This window comes from Mchenga conophoros, linkage group LG17, assembly GCF_057382185.1.
Source record: "Mchenga conophoros isolate Kocher_MC1m ecotype Shallow Benthic linkage group LG17, M_conophoros_male_GT1.1, whole genome shotgun sequence".
Lineage (NCBI taxonomy): Eukaryota > Metazoa > Chordata > Actinopteri > Cichliformes > Cichlidae > Mchenga > Mchenga conophoros.
Genome location: NC_140542.1, coordinates 16,195,459 through 16,222,029, shown reverse-complemented (window position 1 = coordinate 16,222,029; position 26,571 = coordinate 16,195,459). Strand labels below are relative to the sequence as shown.

At 40.0% G+C, this 26,571-nt stretch overlaps 1 protein-coding gene across 3 annotated transcripts in view; it reads left to right on the top strand.

Moving 5' to 3' along the window:
* Nucleotides 1-211: 211 nt before the first annotated feature.
* Nucleotides 212-26,571, top strand: part of cdc14ab (cell division cycle 14Ab) — a 30,734-nt gene continuing 4,374 nt past the window's right edge. The window contains exons 1-15 of one of the 3 annotated variants that reach the window (XM_085253084.1): nt 213-628; nt 1,853-1,943; nt 2,435-2,510; nt 3,505-3,597; nt 5,019-5,098; nt 9,079-9,145; nt 9,505-9,567; nt 10,302-10,389; nt 16,143-16,373; nt 16,978-17,116; nt 19,888-20,068; nt 20,663-20,763; nt 22,231-22,278; nt 22,372-22,488; nt 23,161-23,515. In XM_085253084.1, the coding sequence (XP_085109210.1) occupies nt 583-628; nt 1,853-1,943; nt 2,435-2,510; nt 3,505-3,597; nt 5,019-5,098; nt 9,079-9,145; nt 9,505-9,567; nt 10,302-10,389; nt 16,143-16,373; nt 16,978-17,116; nt 19,888-20,068; nt 20,663-20,763; nt 22,231-22,278; nt 22,372-22,488; nt 23,161-23,515 (1,776 nt within the window). In that variant the 5' untranslated portion in view covers nt 213-582. Of the gene's footprint in view, nt 629-1,852; nt 1,944-2,434; nt 2,511-3,504; nt 3,598-5,018; nt 5,099-9,078; nt 9,146-9,504; nt 9,568-10,301; nt 10,390-16,142; nt 16,374-16,977; nt 17,117-19,887; nt 20,069-20,662; nt 20,764-22,230; nt 22,279-22,371; nt 22,489-23,160; nt 23,516-26,571 lie in introns of all 3 variants that reach the window. The other 2 variants (XM_085253085.1, XM_085253086.1) reach the window with 2 other exon arrangements.

The window sequence follows — 26,571 nt, the reverse complement described above, 5'->3', positions numbered from 1 at the left end:
TTTGCAAATCGTTGCTCTGTTTTATTTACATCATTTCTTTTGGAACCAACTAGTTTTTTCTTTTTCCAGCTTATCAAATACTAGTCGAGTAGACCGAGTGATTGAAGGCCTCGTTATTTGTTTCCCAGTGGAACTTGAAAGCAACGCAGAAAGGCAGCATGTTCTGTTTGGTGATTGGCTGTCGTTGCTATGGGAGCGGCTCCCGTTGCTACAGTAACGTGTCTTAAGGAGGGATTTAGGCAATCTGAGTTTTAGAGTGTCGGATCGTCGTCGAGTGGTGCTAACATGCTAATATGAAGGCTGAGAATACTTGTCGTTATAAAACAGAAAGCAATGAGTAGAAAGGATAGTATTTTCGAGGGGAGAAGCTGAAAAGACCAGTGTGGAACTAATGTGAAAGTTTCTAACTTTAGTTAAAACTCTGTTCAGCTGCCTGCTAGCCCGCTAACGGCTTATTGAACTGCTAGCAGTTCAGAAAAGTTTGTGGAGATAGCAGGCGGAGCCGAGACAGGTCAGGCGTTAGACGGATCCGTGACGGTGGCGGGTGCAAAACAGTCCCCGATCCTGTCTGCCTTGTTCAGGATGAGCCAGGACTCTGAGCTGCTGGGAGCCGTTGAGTTTATCAAAGGTAACTTTAACAGTATTGTTACAGAGTTAACAAGGGGACAAAAAAAGCACAATACATAGTTGTTAAACTATTTGTCACAACTCCACGGAGAACTGGGAGTTGTCGAGTTAAAAAAAAAAAAAGTAAAATCCTATAAATAGAAAATCAACTTTATGCCATTACACAGCAGGTTAGTGATTGTTTCCATTGGTGACTGGTTTTATATAAAGTGATGTTGATGGATAACTTTGCTCAGCGCCTACTGAGCTGAAATAGAGATTGTGGCATCCTCTCAGATTTGATCAGTCATCGATGCTTCTAAAGAGGGTAACAGTGCTGTACACCTAGCAGCAGCATTCTGTAGAATTAGCCTTGGATTAGTTCCTTATCCTCTGCACTGTTTGGAGTCCCCAGGGCTGCCAACTCCGTGTTTTAAACAGAGATGACAGCTTGTCGTTTGTCGTATACGAGTAGATTCAGCGTGCACACAGAAAGGTCACTGTGGAGAGGCAGGCATTGCATAAAAACGTTTTTCTACACTGAGTTCTACACTGTATTCCCTCTCCAGTAACACTGATCAGTTTTGCTATGAATTAAACTAAAAAAACCGAATTTTCTGAAATCCATTGTAAGCTTACTGTGTGTAACTAAATAACTCAGTGCATCACTCAGAGCTGATAAGCAGAGCGAAAGAGCTGGTGAAAACATAGCAACAAAACCAATGCCATCTTTTATGAGTGTGTGTCTGTGTCTCATACTAGTGTATAAACAAGGATGAGAGGGTGAAAAATATGCTTCATCACTAAGGTTTGGATTTCAGAAATGAATGAGATGTTTGGACCTAAAATGTTGCTCACTCTGCCCCATTTTTTTTTCCTTTTCCTGCTGCCTTTATTAGGCTTTCGTAATCTCTGAAGTTAAATTCAGAATTCCAGAAGATCAAACTGTAGCAATAATCAGTCCAGACTGTGTTGCACTACAATGTTCTTGTGGGTTTAAAAAAATAAAAATAAAGCTAAGCTCTTTACATAGAGACGAGCTTCCTAAACCCTCATTTCAGAGTTGTAGACATACAGGAACAGCACAACATAAAAGTAGAAGAAGCAGAATGCCCATAGTTGACCTGTGTGTTTTTTGGTAAGCGTTGAAGGTTCAAAACTTATCAGCAAGTTGTGGTATACAATGGAAAGGCAGTGATTTCCACAATCAGCAAATCTAACTGCCTTTCATATCTGTCTCTAACAGAGCGCCTGTATTTCGCCACGTTACGCAGTAAACCCAAAAGCACAGCCAACACACACTACTTCTGCACTGATGACGAGTTTGTGTATGAAAAGTAAGTATATCACACCTGCTGCACTGCATTCTGACTATGTGTGTTTTATATACAACTTGCAAAGCCAGGCATTTGTAACCAGCTTTGTCAACGAGTGTGTTTAATGTTGTATTTGAAGAGTGTACCAAGGATTTGAGCTGTGCATGTGTAACCTGGCACACACATAGTAGGTGAAAGAGGTGAGATGCATTCAACAGTGTAATATTTATTTATTTACTTTTTTTTTTTTTTTTTTTTTTTAATGAAGTAAAAGGGATAAAAGCAACTGAGTGCTTTTCTGGATGCTGATGACTGGAAATTTTAGAGGCCTGACTGAACATTAAAAGAAGTTAGTCCTGCTTGGACAGTTAAAATGTTGAAGCGTGACCCCTTTACAGGAGAAATACCGTACTTCAGGAATTTAAATGGAGACTTTCACTCTCTGTATCACTTTCCTTTTCAGCCAGCAGGAGTCTGACTGACTGTATATTCTATGTCCTTTGTGTCTGCAGCTTCTACGCAGACTTTGGGCCTCTGAACCTGGCCATGTTGTACCGATACTGCTGCAAGCTCAACAAGAAGCTCAAGGTGAGTTTCTACTGCTGCCTCACCCTGTGCAGGAATGCCCAGAATGCAAAAGGACAGATGCAGGATGACACAATCTCACAGCAGGTTCACTCTGTGGCAGTGAGTGAACCTGCTGTGAGATTGTGTCATCTTATTTCCACTCCTCCTTCTGACTTCAAACCTCTGTTTTTTGTTTGCACGTTGCCACAGTGATTACATTCTTCTTGTCATTTGTCATGACGTCCAGCTGACTGGACGATCTGGATCCACAGCCTATGTTCATTCTCAAAACGCCCATATAAACACTGATCTGTGCTACGTGTTCATCCCACACCAGGCAGCACATCTTCTGCTGCCTTCACTTGTGCACTGCAGCCTCAAACTTTTCCAGGACTTACCCGACAGACGTGCAAGCAAAAACAAAACGGTCCTCATTTTTAAGGTGCTTTACAAAACTAAACATTATGGCTAACAGATGGATTTTACCATTTCGGTGCAGCTACCCAATCAATGAAGAAGCACTTACTGCTTAAAGAGCAAGAGTGAAAGTAGACAGTATATCCTCAGTTATAACAAAACTCATTTTTACAGCCGGGTGCAGCACAAAAGTGACCCATGAGTTTTTGGTTCTGTTACTACTTTTCTAACATAAACCCATGTAAGTCTGACTGCAACCAACTAACCGACCTGATGACTTAATGTTTGGTATTAACAGAAGATGGCACTAGACATGTTTTTAAAACTCAACTTTAAGCACCATCCATCCATCCATCTTCATCCGCTTTATCCGAGGCCGGGTCGCGGGGGCAGCAGCCTAAGCAAAGAGGCCCAGACCTCCCTCTCCCCAGCCACCTCCTCCAGCTTATCCCCTTTAAGCACTTATTTCTTAATTCCAGCTACAGTTACATATATGTCAGTTTTTGAGAGCAGGGCTCCATGGTGTAAATTAGTCTTTATGCATTTAGTGTTTCATGTCCACTTTGTTTAACCGTGGGTTCTTTCTTGTTGTTGGCAGTCATTCACACTGACCAGGAAGCGAATTGTTCATTACACCAGCTTCGATCAAAGGAAGAGATCCAACGCGGCTGTGCTGATTGGTGGCTATGCTGTGAGTACATCTCTGCTTCTTATCCATCTTTGTGTATAAATCAGAGCTTTTCATAGGAGAGGTGAAGCTAACAAACAAAAAGTTAAGGAAAGAAGAACAAGTGACATGTGTTTTGTTTTTGATCATCTTTGCAGTGTTTTGAACTAATTTGTCAGTTGTGTGACATCATCGGCACACACACACGCACACAATGGAAGGGCAGGCCCATTAATAGGTGCACTTGATCTCAAACTATGTAAGGTGTAATTCAGCTTAAGGCATTTAAGTTGACTTAATTTACTTCCAGAAGTGCATAACACTAAAGAGGACAAAGTGTACCAAATACTTTCCAAGCTCCTTAGACTACCAAATACTCAGCAGTGATGTTGTTAAATGGGGGAAAAAAATGTAATCTACAAAAACTCAGCAATAATCTTCAAAGTGTTCATTATGACTGTTCTTTAATGGATATCACTAATGGATATCAACTGCGCACATGCTTCTGTCCATCAGCAATGGGGCTGGGTATTGCCACTGATTTCTATAATCAATTTGATTCTGATTCACAAGGTCTCGATTTGATTCAATATTGACTCAGTCAGAAATATTATAATTCTGATCATTTATCAGTACATATCCATATTAAAAACAAAGCTGACACTTGTGAGACTTCAGAGGTATAAGCATCACAGCAGATGCCTTTGTGTCAAAGTAACTGAAGATAAAATGCAGAAAAAACATGAAGCAGATTTTCCTGGCCTGGCTTTTTATAGCCGATAACCACCTTAAAAACATTCTGCAGTAGATGAAAAATGGAAGAAAACCATGAATCTGCATATGAACATTACCTGATGCTGCTTAAGTGAAGCAGAGCAAAGTTACAGAGGTTTTATTACAGACTGAGCTAAGTGTTTTGCAATTTGGCATCATTTGTAAAAGTTTAAAATTCTTCTGTATTAAAGAGCAGAAATGAGGCTTTCTTGTCAGAGGTAATTTTGGGGGGATCTCCCAAAACAGCAGCAGACAGCGCTAAACACAACGGTGTGTTCGTTAGACTCGTGGATTACTGCATTTTTTTTTTTTTTTTAATTAATTAATTTATTTTTTTTGGTAGTCATTTCTGTCATTTCCAGGTTTCAAAAAAGGTGGTTTTGATTTTCATGGATGAGACTCTCTCATGACTCAGTGAGCAGTGCTGCTGGATTCTCCACATTTCAGTTCCTGTCGCCTCATTTAATCAGTCTGTGATTTCTGTGCACGTTATCTTGTCACTACATTGAAATAAACCCTTAAACAATTGTTAAATCTTCAGCTTCTTCCGTCATCATTCTGATCCGTTTTATAGCCAAAGTTGTACAAAACTATGTTTTGGTATCAATTTTTAGCTTCTTAAAAACATTCAGCATTTTTTAAATGCATTCTCTATTAATATCTGTCCTCAGGTGATTTACTTGAAGAAGACCCCAGAAGAAGCCTACAGAGCTTTGATCTCAGGCTCAAATGCTGCTTACCTGCCTTTCAGGTGAGTCTCTCAACAGTAGTATTACTGCAGCAAGTACATTTACCATACTAGACATCTGTACCAGCACTGTTGAAGATCCATAACTTGCAGTTCAAGTTGGAGATTAAAACAAAAAACAAAAAAAACAACAAATGACAAGGTTGATTCAAAATAAGAATTCTTTTTTTATTCCATTTGTGTGCTGCATTTCCAAAATTAAATGGTGACTTGTCTGAAAAATAATAGTATTTAGTGTTCTTATGAGCTGAGTTAAATGTTGTGAAGCAAACAACAACAACAGATCTGTCTTCAGGCTGGCGACCTAGCCGCCCCTACCTTACAATGCTCTTGGCTAGTAGAAAGCATATGTTGGTTATACACTTTTGCTTTCTACTGTAGCACTATTTGTTTCTAATAATTTGAATGCATTATTATCTCTGTGGAAGTTTAATAAAATAAAATATTTTCAGAGGACTTCTCTGGTATCAGTATTGAGATGCAAATTTCTTTATTTTGATGGGATTATCTTATTTTGTGGCATTAAACCGAAGCTGTACGGTTACAATGTTGAATATCCAAAAGTAGAAAGGTAGCGTTTGCCCAAAATCCCCCAAATCTAATTTTTATCACTCTATTATGGTCATGTCAACAAACATGTCTACTAACGCTAAGCCAATCAAAACTAAAAAAAAAAACTTCAACACCAAATTATTATTTTTAACAATTAATGGCGACACCACCATAATGTGTTTTCAGCAGCACAAAAATGTCCTCCTATTGATGTCGAAAAGCTTTCCAAGAACACAGAGTAAGGTACATTTTTAGTCCTTAGCTTAGATTTTGTGTGTGTGTGAGTGAGTGAGTGAGTGAGTGTGTGTGAGTGAGTGTGTGTGTGAGTGAGTGAGTATCTTATTTTATCTTTTATTCTAAAAGACCTGTGGTTTTCCTCTGAATATTTAACATTTGTCATTAATAAAACAAAAGTCATTCTTACTAAAATAAGTTTAGGGATGCAGCTATCGTTTAAGTGAAGCGTGTTAGCAGTTTGTATACCACAGCTAACAGTCACTGAGAGACCGACCCAGAGCAGATGAGCTCTGTGTAAGAGTGCGTGCTTACAATAAAGGACTTCTTGTTGTCACTCACTGAATTGTTACATAACAGCTGAGCGTGCTGTTGAATGGAGGAGGACTCTGTTTTTCTGGTGGCCTCATGAGAAGCTTTGAGGTCTCACCTGGCTGCTAATGGATTAAACATGATGGGTAGGGCCCACCTTTCCAGGGAGGGTTAGTAGTGAAACGTTCAGTGTCTGATCACAGCTCCATTAAGTTGTAGCTATAAAGGATTCAGACCCCTGAAGCAGCTGCAGCAAACACTACTCCTAAAGACTGAGGCCATCTGTTGGAGGTGCAGCTTGGGTGTCTGGGTATTAGTATTTAGTATTTATTTATTTATTGTCATTGTCAAGAACAATGAAATTGCGTTTGGGGCTTCCATACAACCCAAAAAAAAGAAGAAAATAATAAATACCCCTTAAAACCCAAGTGTACATATTTAACCCAGTGTGACTCCAATGCAATAAGACAATCCTTAGCAATAATGTTCGTAGAAATTCAGACAAAGACCTGAGAAACATGACAAAATACAACAATGCAACCCATTCAATATTATTGTACTGTGAGATATGATATCAGATATCAGATATGATAGGGTCTGAACAGAAATAAGAAGAATGTTTAAAATAGCAGGTTTACGCTTACGGATCTGTTGCCATGACAGCAAGTCCCGGATGAGCTTCGGAGAACCGAATGATCCAAGATCACGCGAAATCGTCAACAATCAAATCCAGCTAACTTACTTAGCGAGGTACGAAGAACGGACCCCAGGGGCCCGTTCTTCGTTCTTTCGCGTGATCTTGGATCATTCGGTTCTCCGAAGCTCATCCGGGACTTGCTGTCATAGCAACAGATCCGTAAGCGTAAACCTGCTCGGGAGCAGGTTTACTTTATGTAAACAGGATTAGATCGCGGCCACGCAGGTATGTCTGCTTCATTTATACGAAAGCAACAGCGATATTCCACCACTGTTTCACCATAAATAAATAACATCAATGTAACTAAAGATAATGCAGCACCTGATCCATTTATTGATGTCACACAGATACATACAGGCCATTTCCTAAAAAAGGGAAATGTACTATTAACATTCTATTACATGTATGTGATTATTACAGATGTAATTCATATTTCAGAGTAGTAATTGTAAATTACTTCATGTAATCAAGATGAGAGACCACGGCTATAAAAGCGAAGGTGGATTTGAGAAGTCTGTCGCAGCCATGTCCTGTCCGTTTACGCGAGCAACCCATTGCGGAAGGTGCAAGATTGATAAGGAGAGTCCTCAGAATTCAGCGTATATTGCGGGACAGACAGGATCCTTTAGCTCAGCGCGACAGTGTGCTCATAGAGAGATATCGATTTTCCCATGAGGGTATTATTCACTTAACCAACTTGTTGACGAGGGGGTGCAGGACCACCACCTGTCTTTTTTTGCTCTGCCCTTTTCTTGGTTGCTGTTATAAACAAACAAACAGATTATTTCAGGGTCTCTTTCCAAGAGACGAAAAGCAATATAAGTGATAAATATTACCATTCTGTAGAATATTCTTATATTTCACTTTTACTTGTTCCCATGTTCTAGTGGGTCCTGTTGTGGCTCTAATCTGAAAGGGGATATAATATAACATATTATAATGTAATATAATATTGGATAATATAGTGTAATATAATAAATCTACCCTACCGTCTACTGGTGTTGGCCAGAGGGGCCGATGGCGCGATATGGCAGCCTGGCTTCTGTCAGTCTGCCCCAGGGCACCTGTGGCTACAACCGTAGCTGCCTCCACCAGTGTGTGAATGTGAGAGTGACTGAATAGTGCTATTGTAAAGCGCTTTGGGTGCCTTGAAAAGCGCTATATAAATCCACTCCATTATTATTATTGTTATTATTAAATTACTTACAAGTTTAATTTGTCAGTAACTTTCTGCCAGCCCTCTCTCCTTGCTTTTGCAGCCTTGCGTTCTGATTAAACTCTGAAACTCCTGAAATTCCTCACTCAAGAGTTCTTGCTCTGCTGCCGAAAAATACCGAGCGCGCTCCTTCGACATTTTCGCCGACCAATCAGAGGGTTGCCGATCAATGTTTCTACTATCGATGCGTAGCTCCTTTTACGACACCCAGTGATGTCACATTACTTCATCCAGCTGTACTAATCGTCAACAGCAGGTGTGTTCGGAGAACCGGATTAGCGAGCTCACGGTTGGCGCGATGATTTGGTCTTGGATGTGTCATTTGATCTTGGATGTAGTAAGCGACGTACGAAGAACGGGCCCCAGGTGTGTGTTACCCTGGTAACTGATTCAGGATTGAAGTTGATGCTCTTTCTGGAACAGAAAACCAGAGTGTCCCTCATCTCAGGGTTAACAAACTCAGAGTTGATAGCCAAACCTACTTCTTGGAATACCCACATGGACATGGTCACCTAAAACTTGGATGGTGTACATATCAATAAAAGAAGGAAAACTGTTGCATAAGCGAAAACCTGGAGCGATCCCTTATGTGTCAGGACTCGGAACAGTTAAGATACAGTTTCTCTAAACACAGCGTCTCTGTGTCTTTTAAACCCCAAAACATGCTGCGCCAAAAATTGGTGCACCCCAAGGATCGGGTCTCCCAACACAGAGTAATATAGTGTACGCTGTGAAGTGCCAGGAGGATTGCCATGATTTATACATCGGGGAAACCAAACAACCTCTGGCGAAGCGCAGCAGATAAAAGCTAACTCATCAAGTCAGGACTACGCAGTCTATACACACCTTCAGGCCAGTGGACGCTCTCTCAATGACTAGGATGTGGTGGTGGGAGGAACGTTGGTTTGGGCGGGCAGTCAAGGAGGCCATTTATATGAATGTATGGTGTCTTCACAATATGTATCTCTGCAGGGATGCTTCTTTTGGGAATTGTACCTTCAACCTGACTGTGTTGGACTGCTTGCAGGGCATCAGGAAGGTGAGGTCAATGTGCCATATGCTGAGTACTTGAATTTAAAATCTTAGTTTATTGGATTAATGACATTTTTTTTTTTCCACAGTAGATGTTCCACACTACCTTTTTTCTGTGGGCATTATTACATTTTCTGTTTCTTTTAGTGTCTATAGTACAGTTTACACACGTTACATTTACATAGATCAAATTACTCTTGTAATGTACTGAGTTCTACATTTTTAACATTTTTGTTATATCTTTTATATCTTTATATTTTATTGCTCTGCTAGACCATTACTGCAGCCATCTTGCAGCTTTGTTGCCGATCTTTCTGCCCTCAGTTTTGTTCAGTTGTTTACAGAGTCAATCATTCTGTGTTTCAGGCTCTGCAGCATGGCTTCTTCAACTTCGAAACCTTTGATGTAGACGAGTACGAACACTATGAGGTATGAATACTCGCATCATTAGTTGCCAGCCGCTGCCAGTGTTTACTTCATCAAGTCAGTCTTTAAAATTCAGTTAGAAGGGAAAGGTTTAGAAAGACAAAAAACCAATCTGAGCCTGGTTGACAGTCATATAACTTTAGACATCAAAGCAAAACACGAAGAGAGTCACTCCAACTGAGTTCTGTCTACATTTGTAATGAATTAAGATTTGTTTTAAAGAAAGTCAGCACAAAATTAATACAAAATTCAGCATGTTTGTTTTGCAGACTAAAAGGATGTTTACTATTCTCACATTATGTAGACAAAAGCACTCCTTGCAGAATGGAAAGAATCTTACTATAATGCGCAAAATCATGAGTTGAGCAAGCAAGCTTGGCACACAGGTACATCTTAGACCCCTGTCGCTTCTTATCTATATCAAATATTGATGGAAATACACATAAATATACAGGAAGTTCCCCTTGTTTACATAAACAGCATCTACCACTCGTATTTGTAATTTTCTTAATTTGATTAAGTACAGCTCTCAGGGCATTATTAGTTAAAATTTAACTGACAAATATTCAGGATTTTCATCATCATTTCTTGCGTGGAACTGCAAGCATTCATTCATGATCTAAATAATTGATAGTCTTGTAATTTGTTAATCTGATGTGTGTGCTTGCTTTTACTCTTAATGGAATTTTGACTACATCTTCTAAAGGTTTTTTGTTGTTGTTGTTTTTTGTTGGTAGCGCGTGGAGAATGGAGATCTGAACTGGATTGTACCAGGAAAGTTTTTGGCCTTCAGTGGTCCTCATCCTAAAACTAAAGTTGAGAACGGTGAGTGAACGTGTTCAGACTGCAGCCTGTCTTTTCTGCAATAGCAAGGGAGTCGGGTGTGTGTTGTTTTAGCATATATTATCATTTTCTTGTCTGTTATCAATTTGGTCGGTTGTGGAAATGGGGGGTGGAGTGGGTTTAGGGTTAGAACACCTCCAGTTACATCATCAGAAGGTCAGATACCATTACCTCAGCTGGGGTATACCAGGGATGAGCATTTAATTTACACGAATTATGAGGTCCGGGGCAATAAGATAAACTCAGTCTGCTCAGTATTCATTTTGTGTCGTTATAAACTTTTACTGGTAAGAGTAGACGTTAGTTAGGCATTGGAAAATGTGAAATGTTTTTGCCCCCTGGTAGTGTCTCCCATGGCAAATTGAATGATTCAAAAACCCCTAAGAGCAGAAGATCCAGGGAACAGTTTACTTTGCCTGGGATAGGCTTACTAGGGCCCCCGCCCTCAAGCCAGGCCCAGGGAGGGTGCCTGAGGGTAAGCTACTGGTGGCTGGTCCATAGTCTGTAGGGCCCGGTCGGGCACAACCCGAAAAGGGACATGGGCCCACATACCTGTAGGCCCACCACCCGCAGAAGGCGACGTAAGCGTCCGTTGCATTGTGTGCTGTGTGGTTCCCGCTTGCAAACAGTCAGGTTCTTGTATTTTGTCTGCACATTGGGCCTCATAGTGATTGAAACACAGCTCTCTGTTCTCCACAAACTAAGCGCTTGGCTATGTTGCTGCCGATGACAGAAAATAAATACTTAAAATTCCATATTTTAGTAAAAACTAGAGATGGCACGATACCACTTTTTTATGTCCGATACCGATATCATAAATTTGGATATCTGCCGATACCGATATGAATCCGATAGTGTTTTTTTTAATCAATAAAAATGTTTTTTTAATATCTTGCTGCATTTTGTATAAGTTCATACTCAAGTTTAAATAAACAACAACACTAAAGCTATTCTGTTATACCTGTATGTATAAAAAAAAAAAAAAAAAAAAATACACTGCACCCAAAATATTTCATAGTTCAGCAAAACTGATCAATCTAATAAACTTAAACCTACACCATCATCCCTATTCTGGTATTTTAAAGAGTACTTAGCAGAAATATTAAGCAACCTAACTAATAGGGTTGCAAACGCCCAGCAAAATGATGCTTAATTGACGTAATCAACTTTAATCTGACGCAGTGTGAAAAAAAAAAAATGCACAGAAATAAATTATTTTTCAAGAATAATTAAATAGATTCAACATCTTTCTTCAACAGATTTGCAGACTGCACAGATGGTATCTTCCCAAAGGGAAAAATACTATCCGGTTGTTCAGTGATGACGCGACGAATCCTACTTCCGGGTCTAAAGTAGTCTGCGTTTAATATGGCTTTTGTGTTGTTAACATGTTTAATGTTATGTATTTTCTTCTATTTGATCTCAAAAAGCTCCTAAAACAGTCAGTGATCACTGTTGACCTCCCTCGGCTTTTATTACCACTAATCATTTATTTAAGCTCAGTTTTTAAAACCATAGGATGAAACTACAGCCCAGCCCATGCAGCAGTATATGAATGACTAACCTCATATGTGGATGGATCTCAGTTGTTCTCCTGGCTGAAGTTTGGTCCTTTTACAGCATCCTGCCATGCGATTACATTTGTTCCTGACCACCGACAACACTCACGTTAACTTTTATCGAGTGGGAAAAAAAGTTAGCTTGTTTATATTAAGCTAACATAGCTGTGTCGCTAGCGGTCACGTAGCACATCATTATATACCAGCTAGCCCAACTTCAGTAACCCTACAAACGTCACTGCTGTTTAGTTTTCTGTCTTCATTTATGCTGGAAGTGATAACAGAGCTGTACGTTTTAATTTGTTTCCAAAACCCCGCAGTCAGGACATGCTATATTGTATTTAGATAGAAGCTAGCGAGCTAACTCCCTGCTAACTTCTAACTCCGTTAAATGTCATAAATTCAGTTTTCATGGATGCCTGGATGTTAAACTCAATTGTTACACCTGGTAGAGCAGAACGCTGATCATTTTATTAAAGATGAAAGACTTTAGACAGTTTTTCAACTCTCAGTAATGCCATAGTGATCGTTTGATATATGGACCTGCAGCGGAGTTTAGACCCAGACACGGCTAGTGACGTCAGACTGAACAATCGGATAGCTTACTAGGGTATATTAGACTTAACAGTTACTATATACAGTAATGGACTTCCATACATTTTAGATTAAAACAGATTAAAACTTTGGGTGTAAGATTCAGATAATTATTTATTAAAAGCTCGACATTTTAAATGAGAATAAGAAAGAAAAGTATGTCTTTGTGCCCCCTTTTCCCTGTTCATGCCCTATCGGCCCCCCTGGCTAAACTTTGCTAGATCCGCCCCTGCACAGTTACCAGCCGTCAGCTGCGTAGAAAAGGATCCTGGTGTAGAAAGTAATATTAAATCAATTCTAACAGCAGCTTATCAAGCTTAAACGTACTGCTGTTGTCCAGCCGCTGGTTTCCTCTTTCTGGCGCGAAGTGGGGCAAAAACAAAGAAGAGAGATGGACTTTTGACAGAAAAGCAGATCAGCTGATCATTAAGCAGTTTCATGATTGAAGTAGCAGCAGGAGAGGGAGGGAGAGAGAGGCAGTCGCTCCATATATCGGTTGTTAAGCTTAACGTGGGAATGCTTTACAAACATTCAGAGATGAACTTAAGCATTTGCTTTACTTCTCTCGGGGATAACTTCCTCGGAGATGAAATGCTGGTTTGGTAGCTATGCTACAAATACACACAGCCGCTCTATCACGTGATGCATACTGCTCCGACGTGCTATGGTTATGAGCCGAGTTACGCCGTGTCGCAAGTTTTTTGAGGTGCTTTTTTTGATATTTAATGGATCGGATTCCATTTTTTTATTTCTCTCCGATATCCGATCCAGTAATTTACGTCAGTATCGGACCGATACCGATACGTAATATCGGATCGGTCCATCTCTAGTAAAAACCCTACAATCATCTTCATGCATCCATTAGTAAATTAAAAAAACAGTAGTCTTCTATATAGTTGTGTTGTGATTTGCCACAGACTGCATGCAAACTGCATGAATGTATACTTATGTACTTTAAATCTTAATTTACCATTGACCTCATGTGGGCCAGTCAGCAACAACCAAGGGACTAGATGTGGCCAATGGGCCATACAATGCTCAGTTTGCCCTATTGGCTGGCTCAGCAATGCTCCTGTCAGGAGGAACTAGGGAATCCTATATAATAGGGTGACATGGTGTCAGATGACATTCAAAAATCTGATCTTGCTACTCACAGATGTCCACAGTTGAGTGCACAATGCAGTCACTGGGAACTTTGTTATGCTGCAGTTATATACTAGTTCACAAGAAGTAGCAACACTGTCCTGTAGCTAGTGCTTGTATTGAGTGTGTTGAGTAGCAGATGCTACTACCACAATGCCGGATTTACACAGCTTACTATCCCCGTCTCTGGGTGCCAGGAGACTAGTGTTAAATGGTTGTAGCATAGGTCTGAAGTATGGCGGGGTCACATACTCCTCTCCTGCAAAAGCATCAGTGAAGTGTTGAAGGGGTTTCTGAACTGGCTTCTAAGTATCCTGGCATGTAGGTACAACAGGCCTGGTTTTCATGTTGACAGAGTGGGCTTTAGATGGGGTCTTTCCTATTCCAGGACCCTCTCTCAAGCATTAGCAGTCTTCATTCCCAGTGAGTGGCTGTCATGGTGATGAGCTGGTGGTGAATTGGTAGACATGGCATAGAAATGGCCTAGGCGGTATTGGCGTTGTCGTGTTGTGTCATGTTATGTAACACATAAAATAATAACCAAAAAAAAAAGTAAATCTTTCATTTTTATGTAAAAAGGCATATCAAAGACAAATTAACATCCACCTGCGTTTAGTAGAGATATATAAGTTTACTGTGTTGCATAATGTGTAAACTACAAATGCCTTTAGCTTGTAAATATTGGTGAAATCACCAGCAAATGAGGGAAATTGATGTTTCGTTGTTGTTTTTTTTTTTTAATAGATCTTTTCAGTCTCTAATAATTATATATGTAAACTACATCCCTGTCTCTACTCAGCTGGGGCTCTCATTCACTCTTACAATCTTCAGTCTAACACACATGCACACACTCCAGTAGGGTTAAGTTTATGTTACGGAGTTTCACTTTTACAAGTTGTAAGCTGTGTACATCTAAACACTTCAAATAGATAAACTGTTGTTCATTAGCCATATTAACTCTTTAAATCTATTCAACTTTTACTTTTTCATATTTTTTTTCTCATTTCAGACCAGTTGATTTAGTTTTGCACTCACCAATAGCCAGATGAAATCTGTAATTTTCTGTAAACTTCTAGCCTGCTTGTGCCACTGTGGGATCTTCCCACGTTATCAACTGCCCTGTGCTGTTCCCTGTTTGAAGCCCGGGGACAGATTTGGTCAAAAGGCTGTCTTAAAGAGAGATTGCTGATTGTTAATTGCTTTCATTCAATTCAGTTCAATTCAGTTCAATTAAATTGTATTTATACAGCGCCATATCACAACAACAGTTGCCTCGTGGTGCTTTATATTGTAAGGTAGACCCTACAATAATACATACTTAGTCTTAGTCTTGGTTAAGCGTGTAGCGGAGATCCATGCTCTCCCTCAGCCCTTCCCACTATGGTTTTCCATTTGGTACCTAGTTCATGAATCTATCTGAAAATGTGAAATTATACACTGTATGCCACTGGTTGGCTAGTCACTCGATGATCATAAGAATGACTCCTTCATGAAAATCCAAACTGCAAATTTTGAAACTCAGCAGCAAGGGAAATGGCCAAACCGAACAGCGTGGTCCCAGAGCCTGGAAAAAAAAAAAAAAAAGCAGGCGTACAATCGCCTCGACATCCGCCCTTGTTGTTGTTTTTGTGTCACATACAAATGATGCCACAACTTTTAAATGCATCGCTATAACGGTCCACATGTTGAGGTGGTATTCAATTTTAATGCAAAACAACGGAAACAGTAGAGTTGAGTCAAGTTGAAGGATGTCATTTACAAAAACATTTAGGAATATTTATGTTTAGTGCTAATAAAGTAAGAAAAAAGTTGGTAAATGATTATTTTCCTGGGATGAGTTGGGCTATTAATTCATATTTTGGGAGGAACTGAATTACATATCTATTCAAAACTGCCCGACACAGAAGTTGATCAGTTAAAATTTCCTGCAAGGGGAATATTCATTAAAATCTTGGGTAGATTGTTTGTCACCCAGTGATATTAAAGTGCTTATGCAAACAGGCCACCACAGCAGATTGGGGATCTGGCGTAAAAGTCTGCTGAGCTTTTTCATGCAACCCCAAGGAGTATTGTCTTTAATGGTCTCATGTTAGTGCAATAGTTTATGCACTCACCTATTTGGATCCGGGTTAGGTTGTACCTTTCTAGGTAAAGGAAGCAATAGAGCAGTAAACTTTTTTAATTTGTTTGTTTTGTTGCAATACAGACTGTTTTTTCGTCACCTCTGTTCTCCTTAGGAAATGAGAAAAGAGGCAAATACACCAGGATCAAATAAGCAGAAACAATATATAGTGTGTTCTGAGTCAAATGACGATGATGTAGCATCACAGCTTAACCAGGTGTGATTACATTGACCAAAGTCAGGCCAATCTAGTCTCCCAATGAAACAAAAGCATTAAAGGATGTAAGTGACATCTATTGTCATTCTGCCTACTGCAGGTTACCCTCTGCATGCTCCTGAGGCTTACTTCCCATACTTCAGAAAACACAATGTGACTACTATCATCCGTCTTAACAAGAAGATCTACGACGCCAAACGCTTCACTGATGCAGGCTTCAGCCACTACGACCTTTTCTTCCCAGATGGCACCACACCCAACGACATCATCGCACGGCGCTTTCTGCACATCTGTGAGAATACAGATGGTGCTGTGGCCGTCCACTGCAAGGGTATGTCCTGTCCTCTATCTGGTTCTGATGGTGTAGATGTTAATTAATATTATTAATAATTCAGTGTCCAACCTAAACCCCCCCTGGTCAGTGGCTCACAGTTTTACTGGCTCATGGCTTTTTATTAACTTGTTTAAAACAACAACAACAACGACAACAAAAAACCTTTAACACAGTATTTTATATTATTTCACTTTCAATCTGAAAAAGTATTATTAATACCTTGAAATAAATATGATGTAATACACCCCATGCCCCCCTTTAGACTTACCCCTGTTTGCTGCAGGTAAGGCTATATGTAATATAGGATAGCTGGCATCAGCCTTGAGCAGGCAGGATGAATAGTTGCAGCCCTAATATTTACATTTTGGAGCAAGTGAGGGGATTTTTCCAAATCCCTAGACCCTTCAGGCAGGCTTTAGAAGTTTAACGGAAGTGACCAGTCTATTGTCATTTAGCATGTGGTACTTATCTGCAGTTGGTGCAGTGAGTTAGTGGTGTTCATCCACAGAGTTTGTGATAGAAACAAACAAGAAGGCTGTTTGAAGTCTACTTTAATACTTCTCTGCTGACTCACTGGTTCACTTCTTTGTCTTTCTGTCAGCTGGTCTGGGCAGGACGGGAACTCTAATTGGCTGTTACCTGATGAAACATTACCGCTTCACAGCAGGTGAGGCCATCGCATGGATACGGATCTGCAGACCGGGCTCTGTGATTGGACCCCAGCAGAACTTCTTAGAGGAGTAGGTCTCTCATTATTTGTTTGATTGTATCTCTGCCTTTCATTTTTGTGAGTGTTTTCATCTTTCAGAAAGAACAACAAACAAATTCTTAAGATGTAAAGATAAACATTATTCAGTTGTATGATGCATCAAACTAACTTGCTTCCAAAATTTACTCATATTTTGTCCACAAACATCTATAGTTTTGGTAAGTTTACATATACTCACTGTGGGCATTAATGCTACTGAAATTCTGGGCTTTTAATTGTTTTTTTTTGTAGCTGCTCTTTTTGCAGGGTGGAATGATTATATAGTCATACATCGTATTTAAAACAAACAAAAAAAAAGATTGGGGGCACAGGTTTTAACCATCTAGCTGTTGAGTTCGGCTGAAGCTGAATAATTTTGAGGTAGTTGTTGTTCTTCTTCCTCTTCATTATATCCTCTTTATGCAGTGCACCAGTACCACTGGCAGGAAAACAGCCCCAGAGCATGATGCATGAGCAGCACCATGCTTGACAGTTGGTAGAGTGTTCTTACGTTTGAAACACTCACCTTTACTTCTCCAAACATATCTCCTGTCATTTTGGCTAAACAGCTCAGGCATTTTCTCATCTGACCATAAAACATTTCTCTAGAAGGCATTTGGCTTGTCCATGTGCGCAGCTGCAAATTGCAGTCAAGCTTAAATGTGTTCATTTTGAAGTAAGTGCCCCGGTTGGCGCCCTCCAAGTCCATCCTGAAGCAATACTCACTTCACTGTGGATAGGGACACTGTGTTTAACTTGGTGTTCCACCAGTTTCCTGTCATCTGAGGGTGAGAGCTTGGCTCGTTGTCCAGACCTTGGCAACGTGTCGGCCAATCCAAATAAGTTGTACTTTTGTACAATTCTTGGAAGTAATGCTCTTGGGAAGTATGGTTCTTTAGAAAGTGGTCCGGAAAAATATCTTCCCAACTTGTGTAAATCTACAATTCTCCTTCTCAGGTGATCCTGTCCTTGTGATATTTCTTGGTAGTAGCAGGACCTGGTGATCTTGTTCATGTTTCACAAAGATGAAATTAGAATTGAATATCACTCCCAGGTTACTGACAGCTGATTTTGCATAAACTGATAAAGGAAAAATGAAGGACTTGATGCTTGGATGCAGTTTATCTAAATGATTTTTTTTTTTTTTTTAATTGCACACATCCATTCCCTAATATAAGATAAGACAGTTTCAGCAGTGTCACCACTTACAATGTCATTTTACCATAATAAGCACAGCCTCAGTGCTGTGAACCTGAATGGTTTTTTTTTCAGTTGCATGATGCAACTATAAAAGGTAACTTTGAGATGGGTCAGTAATTGTTGTGGTCAGAGGGATCAAGACCATATTTTTTGATGATGGTTGTACAGAGGCTGTCTTTAAGTATTCTGTGACACTGCCAGTGGAGAGAGAACTGTTAATTATTGAAAGTAACCAAAGGCCTGTGACATCTAAAACTTCCTAAAGAAATTTTGGAGGAGCCTCTATGTATTATTTTGATTCTGTGTGCATTAAAGAAAATCCAAAATAAATTCAAACTTGTGCACCAAAATTATAATACAGTAGTAATACAGTCATAAAAGATGTCTGTATTATTCCACCATCCAAAAATACCTTGCCATCCATGCATGTGATTTGTGAAAGTAAAGCTCTGACCACCACTGTATCTACTACATAAGTGCAGTGTAAAAAAAAGAAATAAACAAAAAAACTTAACTATCGTTTGGTGTAATGCCAGTTTGTACCACAAGATGGTGCAACAAGTTAATGTCACATTCATTCTGCCCTGTCTGCATGAATGATCATGGGTTACGGGTATTCTAGTAAATGTGAGAAGCACATGAAAGTAAATGGAAGGTGTGATACTCATGACCACCAGCACTGACTCTCAGAAAGAAACCAAAAGAAGTGAAACAGAAAATATTGTGATAGTAATATCATTGTTTTTTCAAGAAACCTTCTGATAGGGCAGTCGACTTTTAAATTTAGTTTTTAGAAGATTTAACTGGTGACTTCTATATATTCAGTTTTATGTTTTGGTGACTGTTGAAAATAAAGTTAATTTTATAGTGCCTCAAAATAGCCTCATCTTGTATTCATTCCTGCATCTGAAACAGTGCAGAAACTACTTTAATGTGTGACCATCCAGTTTTGCTCTTAAAACCTGTAATCAGATTACCAAGTTACTGCAGGCTAGTATAGAGCAGCTCAGTTTGTTTTGTCATTAGGCCAGTTTCTGTGAACACATGTTTGAACGTGGTGAAGATTTCAATCAGCACATAGTGGTTTGAGTCTGAGCTTTGCAGCTACTCAACAAACAGCTGAAATTTTTAACTGCTTAAGTTTTTTAATTGGTGATCTATCACTTCAAAAACAATGTTTTATCCAGTGTGACAAATTAATGTTTTGATAGTAGTTTGCAGTTCAGGGTCCTGTTGTCTGTAAGTTAGTTAAAACAAGGCTCAGTTTGTCCTAGTTATATTGATCCTGTTTATTTGGTTCTTCAATCCAATAAGCCTTCAAACCCACAAGAGATTTAAGATTAACCAAATAGGTTTAAGGTTTTGTTGCTATATTAATCAGTCAAACAACAGCTTCAAAGAGCAAAAAGATCCAGGGTCTGGCTGACAACAACTTGATCCGACAAAAACATTAATCCAAATAAGTTTTTTATTTGCATGAGACAAAATTTAAGCAACTGTGAAGCAGGATCTTTAAAGAAAACCAGTTGTAGCATTAACAGTGATGTGTGTTTGCATTAACAGGAAGCAGGCAGCGCTGTGGTCACTCGGAGACAATCAGCATTCCCAAAAAGCCAAGCAGGAGGAGAGGGCTATGCCTCATCTCATCACCAGTATGGAGGAGCTCACATTAAACCCTACACACATCAACACAAACCCTAACGGCAACTTGTCCAGATCGCAGAGCTCCGACCAACTACATGAGGTAGGACACACACACAGAACAGGCACATTGAAGAAGCTTTGTGTATGTGACCTGAAATTGTCCTTACCCTCAAACTTCAGCATTCATAATCATAATCAAAACACATTATGTGATCTTTATCAAAAAAAAGTCTTGTTTCTTCTTTGTGTTTCTTATCACATTACAATATTTCAAAGAAGTGAATTTTCTGTGAGGTAATTCAACAAACTCCCAAAATATTGCACAATTAAACATTGAAAGCTGACCCGCTTTTATTTAAGTGTATTGAGCTTTAAAGATTGAACTGGTGTTTAGTTTTTGCATGACTATTTAGTCTTAGGCTTTTCTTGGTGATAGGATTAAGTTGGAAACAGGAGCTTTGTCTTTGACTAATGATCGGTCAGGATCAGCTATTTGTTGATGGTTCACTTTTAATCACAGGTATTAGGCACTCATTGATATTCTTTACTTGCCGTTAGTTTTTCTTTTACATCATTATGATTATTCTGTCATTATTATTGTTAATAGCATCATTTATTTATTTATTGTGAGTTTATTCTTATTGTGAAGTGCAACATGTCAGCTGTCATACGGTATTTTTGTTTTATGTTTCAGGGTGACCAAACAGACGGTGGGCTGGGCCTGACTCAGGGAGACAAACTGAGAGCCTTAAAGAGCCGACGCTTCCCTCGTCCAGCCACTACTAGTGCCCTGAGGTACTAAAAGCTAACCAAATCAGTACCACCCATTACAGCTGAAACTTTTCAGTGGGAAAAATGTGATCTCTTCAAACTCAGCTGACTGCACATTTCCCCAACTTATAAGCGGTACATTTGCATAATGGTTGAAACTAGCAACACTGACTAACTAATGGGCTGTGAGGTCAGTCTGATGACATGATTTTAAGTCACGAGGAAGGAGGAGAAAGAGAGAGGACTGCTCACTTGTTGTTATTCATGAGAAATATTTTTAGTTCAGTGCCAAGCAATTTTTCAGGATTGGGAGTCCTTCCTGCAATCAGAACACACACTTAGGGCCGTCCGAAAAAAGCCTGCCGTGCAGCGATGATATTTTTGTGAGAGGGTCCCCAAAAGTTGATTCTGTTCATCTAGACGTAGCGTTTTCAGTGGGAGAAACGTTTCGTCACTCATCCAAGTGACTCAGCTGACTGAGGGTTTCCCCAAGCTTATAAACAGTACATTTGCATAATGACTGAGACTAGCACCACTGAGGGAACAATGGGCTGGGAGGTCAGTTCCTTGATCATATGCAAATTCTCAGTAGCATGGGAAGAAGAGCCTTCAGTTGCTCTGCTCCCAGGCAGATTATAACCTTGAAATCGGTTCAAGTGTGCATATTGAATGTGCACTTATTGTTTATTTTGTCTTGTTTTTAAGTGTTCTTCGTGCTGTCTTTCTTCTGTTATGTTTTTTACTCTTATTGTGAAGTGTCCTTGGGTGTCTTGTAAGGTGCTTTTAAATAAAATGTATTATTATAATTATGTGTAGACACAACCCTGGTTCAGCCTTTGAGTTAGGTGTGTTAATTTACGCTTAAACGATTCATAGTTCATCTTTTTCTAGAGCTTGTGACAACTACAACCACTTTGGGCGATATGAAGCAGGAGTGGCCAAAATAAACTTTCTCAGCTTTCACACAAGCAATTGAAGTGACTACCAGTGAAAGCAAAGGATATTGTTGACTGAGATATGAGGGGGTGGTAAATTTATTAAAGGGTTAACTAGTTAACCAAAGTCTGGAATTTCCACTGGCAATCAAGCATCACCTTAAGGCTGTGTGCACATTGCTTTATATGTGGACAGAACATCAGAGCTCCTGGGATCCTAATGCAGTTCCTGAGATATTAAATTGGTTTCACTTAAAGGAATAAGCTACAAGAGACTGTTGCACTGCAGTAACTCACAGGCTCTTTTCGGGTGGCCCTAAGTGTGCGTGTTCTGATTGGAGGAAGCGCTCCGAATCCCGAAAAACTGCTTGGCACTGAACTAAAAGGATTTCTTATAAACCAGGACAAGTGAACCCTCCTCTATCTTTCTCCTCCTTCTTCTTCCCCTGCTCCCCCTGCTGAAAGGTGGCAGGCTGATTTTTCAGGCACTGGCATGTAGTCTGTCTTGTCTTAAGTTTTGTTCGGAGCCTGCATTGACAAAGATGTCATTTTTCAGAGTGGAGGAGATAAATGTGCACAGTAGATCAGCCTCACAGCCACTCAGGTACAATTCCTCACAGCCAAACATATTACAGATTTCCTCAGAGCACACGAGAACATAGGAATCGTGACTTTTGATCACCGTCTCTGTGTCCAGACTGTCAATGGGCGCCACTTCCCCACTCAAGTCCACCAATTACCCGACATCCTCCAATTCTGCTGCAGCCAAGAGGATCGGGAAGAGTCCATCATCAACAATGTCAAACATCAGGAGGTCAGTGATCCCAAAGACCTCCTTTATCACACCCATCTCACCTACATCACATCACCTCCTTTATAACCTACTGCTTTTCATCTTAACTCACTACTCGCCTCCTTTCTTGCTCTGTAGTACTAACACACTACCTGTAGTACCTGTCAGAAGTACTAGTGGCTGTAGCTGAAGTGGTAGAGCAGGTCACCTACTAATTGGAGAGTTAGTGGTTCAGTCCCATCTGCTCCAGTCTGCATGCAAGATACTAACCCATGCAACACCAGATTTCTTTAAGGCACTTGATCAACAACTCTTAGGGTTGTCTGATGCAGTGAAGTATGAATGTGTGTGAATGTTAGATAGAAAGTGTGTGTGAATGGGTGATTGAGGGAAGTTGCGAAAAGAGTGCCCTGAGTAGAAATGCGCTATACAAGAACAAGTCCATTTACCATTTAGTAAAAGTACTTGGCTGATTTTCAACTTGTGTTTTAACAATGGCTGATTGAACCTGATCTGTTTCAGGTTTAAACTGGATTTAAATGGATTTAAGCAAAAGTAACAGGAATCCGGTTTAAACCAGTGTAGTCACCTTTACACTGACTTGAATTCAGATGGAGCAGACGTGTTGCATTATATTAGCTGTATTGTTTGTTGTAATAATTTGTTTGTGTGTTGTTTGCCTGCTGACTTTAGCTCAAATCTGAGCTCTCGATTGGCCAGCTCTCTCAGTGATCTGTACGCTGCTGACACCGAGAAGGACAGGAAGACTCTGTACTCCTCTCTTCCTCCCCCGTCCTCGTCTTCTATCTCTCTAAGCTCCCCGTCATCATCTTTTACTCCACCATCTGTCTCTCGCTATGGTAATGGACCTCGCAGCATACAGCATGAAGTCAACAACAACATCAGTCTATACAGCAGCCCTGCAGTGCCCCCTACAGGAAAAGGTCTGGTTCAACCAGGGCCTCAGGACTTCAGGCCCTACAGGGGCCCTGGGCCCTACAGTGCAACAAAGGGCCCCTCAGGACGCTACCTGAGCCGCTCCATACCTGTAAGTCCTCTGACACAGCAGCAGCTTGGCCCCTCCCTCTGTGTTGCTTGGCTTTCTGTTTTCATGTCACTAACACACTGGATGCGACAGCAGATTTCTTTAAGCCACTTGAGCAGCAACTCTCAGGGCTGCAAAATGAACAGACTTTGATTGGTGAACTTCAGCCATGACATAACCAGGTTAATGACCTGCTACACAAAATAGTTTTGGTCTTTACTGTTTTTACCCTGCATAACCCGCTAAACAGGGTGACTGATTTTTTTTTTTTTTTTTTTTTTTTTTTTTTTTTTTAGATGAGTCGCTCAGTTCAATCTCGTAAGGCCCTGGTTTATTTGATTGACAGGTGTACAAATTACCTGTAGTCACAGAATAGCTCCTTTCCATAGTTTTTGTGGATTATTTAGTACTGACTACTCAGTATATCTGTGCATAGTGTATGCATGCTGGCTCAAGAAAGGGCCAAACAACTAAATCTGAGGATGAGTGACATCACAGGGATACATACTTTTACATACAGTCTGCAGGTTTACAACAGCAAAATATGAAAACAGAGTTCAATCTTGTATCTGTGACTTCTGTTTTTTTTTTTCTCTTTCTCCCCCCAAGTGTGTTAATAATGTACAGTAGTTGCTCTGGAACATTTTGACTCTCAGCCAGTAAAAACACAGCTTGTTTAATAGCTGATGTTTCCAGTGTGTTTCTGATCCATGACCTCTGCTGTTTTCCGTTTCCTTCTCTGGTGTTTCTGATCTGATCTGTGTTCTGACTGGACAGTAACGACAAGAACAAGGGATGAAATGATAAGGTGTCACCACTTCAAAATAGAACCCCATAAAAAGCAACACGGTATAGGATGAGCTGCTGAGACACAGAAGCCTCAAAGCCTGTAAATAACTCAGTAGTCTGTTAACAGATAAGTAATTGACAACCATTCTAATAAATATGTTTATATGCCTTATTGTGTTTTATGTTCTCCTAAAGATTTAATATTTTGTACATATTATTGACAAAGATTTACAATTATTAATACAATATGCAATATTTGCAGGTTGAAAAACACCTTGTCATTAGAACTCTTGTTTTGTTTGTTTGTAATTTTGGGGGTTTATAAGTGGGATGTTAATGATCCTCTCGTTACTTTTTAATATCATGATGAACCTGGTGAATCTCTGTTTTCAAAGATGTTGTTTAGTTAATGGAGGTATGAATCAGTGTATTTCTGTGGCGTTTCGCTCCTTATGTTTCTCTCAGTCATGTTAACGTCACTCACACTAACACAAAGCTGCTGCTGAGCTGAGGAACCTGCTCAGATCTCAATCCCTAAAAAGAGTTAACTTATTGTAACTAAAGTTTGAATATAACACATTTGAGAGGGGGTTGTAGGTGTTACTTGGATATGTTTGTGTGTGAACATGTAGTCGTCAGCGCTTGATGACAAATCCAAATTCAATGATCTAATTTTTTTCAGAGGTTTAACAACTGGATACAGCAGGTAAAATGATCATTGAATCATTGAACATGCCACCAGTTTTCTAAGTAGATATATTTCTAAAGGTGTTCTTGAGATGAAACTCTCACCTGATGTCAGTAACAACACATTCACTCCACACATGCAAAGAAATCCAACTACATATGTCTATGTCCGAGTCTGTGGAGCTTGGAAAGAGAAGTGACTGGACTTTAAGTTTCTTGAAGACGTTTCACCTCTCATCCAAGTAGCTTCTTCAGTTCTAAAACCAAATGGTGGCGAGTCTCAGGTATTTAAAACCTAGTGGGTGTGTCTCTTAAGAGGGTCATTGACCCACTATTGATCATGTCCGTCATCACATGAGCCAAGGTGTCAAAAAGGATGTGGGTTATTATTAGCAGAGGTTTCGGGGGAAACCATTGTGATAGCTCGTCCTATCGTGTAAACTATTGACACCTGATGCAAGATGTGAGTGGGTGTTAAGGCACCTGGGAAAGGATCTCAAAACTACATTGTTGGTGGCAGACAGTTGGGGTCCTAAACCACCCCCTCTGTTCTAGGATGGTCGTTCACAGTGGGCATAAACGGCCCCTTTCACTCCTCTTTCAAACTGTCTGTCTCCTCTGTCCAAAATATGAACATTGGCATCCTTGAAAGAGTGACCTTTAACCTTTAGATGCAAGTGTACAGCTGAGTCTTGTCCTGTCGAAGTGGCTCTTCTATGTTGTGCCATGACTTTGTGAAGTGGCTTAGTTTGTGTTTGGGAGTTTTGTCCTTGGGATGAACCAGTTTTTGTCTGAGGGTGCGGTTGGGTCTGAAGTACATTGGGAGGTCATACTTATGCAAAATTCTCTTGGGTTTCTCTGATAAACCTGCTACATAAGGGATGACCATGTTGTTCTGTTTGTCATTTGACCTTTGTTTTCTGTGCATCTTTCCTGATTTGATGAAAGCCCAGTCGGGATAACCATGTGTTTTAAGAGCTTTCTTTACAGGGGTGTGTTCCTTTTCTTTCCCTTCTGCTTTAGAGGGAATGTTTTCTGCTCTGTGCTGCAGGGTCCTGATTACTTCCAAGTTTGTGATGAGTGGTGTGAGTCAAAAAGTAGATGCTGGTCTGTGTTTGTTGACTTACAGGGAAACCCACACACACAGAACTGAAGAAGCTTCTCAGATGAGAGGTGAAACTTCTTCAAGAAACTGTAGATATCCATACATTATGTGTAATAATAAGAAATGATAAAGGAAAAAGTATTGAACTGATTAAGAAAGGGAGGTGCAAACAGGCATGGAAAGTCATGACAGCAGCTGAAATCTGTCAGTAATTAGAAAGCAATCCTACCACTTAGTGCAAACTAATATCAGCTGGTTCAGTGCCAACTGATGGCCTATGAAAAGGTGTCTCATACAAAAGAGTCATACAAGAAACATCTCAAGAGGGGTAAAACATACTGATGGCATTGGCTACATTAGAATTTTTACACTGCTCCAGTGAGTTCCACTGAGCACTGCTGAAGTAGAAAGAACATCATTACACAATAAACTAACCACGACCGGGTGGCCTCTGCAAGATTTCAGACAGAGGAGGGGA